Here is a 1650-nt window from a genome sequence, read left to right as displayed (position 1 = left end):
TATTTTTAATTATTTGTATTAAATATTTTTTGTTTTCATTTTTTAATCTCTAACTTTTCTCAAATGTATACAATGCAATTTATATTTATTTGTAACCTTTTTTGTTTGTTTTTATTTCATATTATCTCTATCATTACATGATAATGCAGACCTGCCCTTCACTACACACTGGAATTAGCAGTTTAAATCCAAAGGTTCAGGGATCAGGTCTGACGTCTATAGAAAGTGATGAAGATGTAACACAAACTGTCTTTAAAGGGATGTTGTGGGACCGTGTCCCACTACCGTGGACCACATCCTCCAACTCAGGTCGCAGGACTCTCTCACTGTCCCTGATCCTGACGTTCCTTCAGAGCCTGTATTGCTTTTCGGTAAAGATCTATGAGGAGACAGGGTCATCTTTTTTTAAATTAAATCTGTGATTTCATTTCATTTCAGAGTCCACAGTATTATTGTATTTGATTTGAAGATGGAAGAAGTGGACGAGGCTCACCAAAGGTTGCAGACAGGTCCACAGGTTGATTGTAAGCTCCAGACATTTCCTCCGTGTTGATCTTGTTCTTCCTTTTTACTTTGACAACTCTCTTCTTCTTCTTCTTTTCCCCTTTAGCTACACATAAGAAAAAATATGTTGTATTTACTCTCTGATACAGTAAAAAAAAAACAAAATAAAAACAGAAAGGCCATTGATAACCATACTCAACCTTTAAGCGGCTTCTCGTCGTTGCTTGGTGATTCTGGCACGTCTGGAGTCTCCTCTTTCACTTTTTTTTTGCGCTTCGGTTTGACGTTTTTCGGGGGGATCAGAGCACTGCTGGCTCTTTCTCTGTGACCAGTGTTTTCTTGCTCTCCTTCATTGCCATCACCCTCCTCTTCACCTTCATGTTCATTTCCTTCATCTTGATCTTTTTCACCTTTCTTGACCGTAACCGGCTTTTTCTTCTTCTTTGTCTTGAGCGTCTTTTTCAGAGTGGCTTCCTGTCAATAAAAGAGGTGTGTGAGTTTAATTCAACATTTGTGAATTGTAACATTAATCTGATGTAGCATTATTTTAAACGGCCTTGCAATTATGAAAAACAAATACAAAAGTGATAAAAAAATATAATAAAGTTAATTAATTCCCCTAATTGTGTTAATCAAAACTGAACACTTATTTTTTTTGTAAAGGTAGAATTTGTGCCTGAGCTGTTGATGTCATTTCATGTTACGTGTGTAAGTCACACTGACCTTTTGCAGCATGTTTCTAATGGGCTGCAGCTTTCCTTCACTCTTTGTCTTCTTCTCCTTTTCTTTTGGCCGATGAACCTGGCGAAGGTCTGACTTGCTGGATCGCATTCTGACATTAGAAAACATTTAACACAAAGTCCAGATCAAGAGATACATCACACTTTAAGTTTATGCTGATCTGTGCAATATCTGTGTAAAAGAAAGCCTTAAATGTGAGGGCCTCTCTTACCTTTCTCCCTTGGTTTTCTTGCGAACTTTCTCTGATTTCCAGGTCTTTTCCTGCTCTCTTGGTTCTAGAGGCCTCCTGCTGTCTTGAGCTACACGAGTGCACAGCTCGGGGTAATCCAGATAAACTGCTCGCAGCAACCAGCGAAGGCCACGGAGAGTCTTTCTGTCCGACCAGCGACGCAGGTCCATTAAGGC

The 1650-nt window shown here is 39.1% G+C and overlaps 1 protein-coding gene across 1 annotated transcript; it reads right to left on the bottom strand.

The window, feature by feature from the left end:
- Positions 1-311: 311 nt before the first annotated feature.
- LOC121963728 (ADP-ribosylation factor-like protein 13B) lies at positions 312-1644 on the bottom strand (the record flags this gene model as incomplete). Its single annotated transcript, XM_042513984.1, has 5 exons — positions 312-379; positions 494-610; positions 705-978; positions 1228-1336; positions 1457-1644. Coding segments are annotated over 5 exons (744 nt in total), but the record flags the coding sequence as incomplete, so codon positions are not given.
- Between the last annotated feature and the right edge of the window lie 6 nt (positions 1645-1650).

The sequence above is a fragment of the Plectropomus leopardus genome, unplaced genomic scaffold (genome assembly GCF_008729295.1).
Source record: "Plectropomus leopardus isolate mb unplaced genomic scaffold, YSFRI_Pleo_2.0 unplaced_scaffold12284, whole genome shotgun sequence".
NCBI lineage: Eukaryota > Metazoa > Chordata > Actinopteri > Perciformes > Serranidae > Plectropomus > Plectropomus leopardus.
This window is presented reverse-complemented; position numbering and strand designations above follow the sequence as displayed.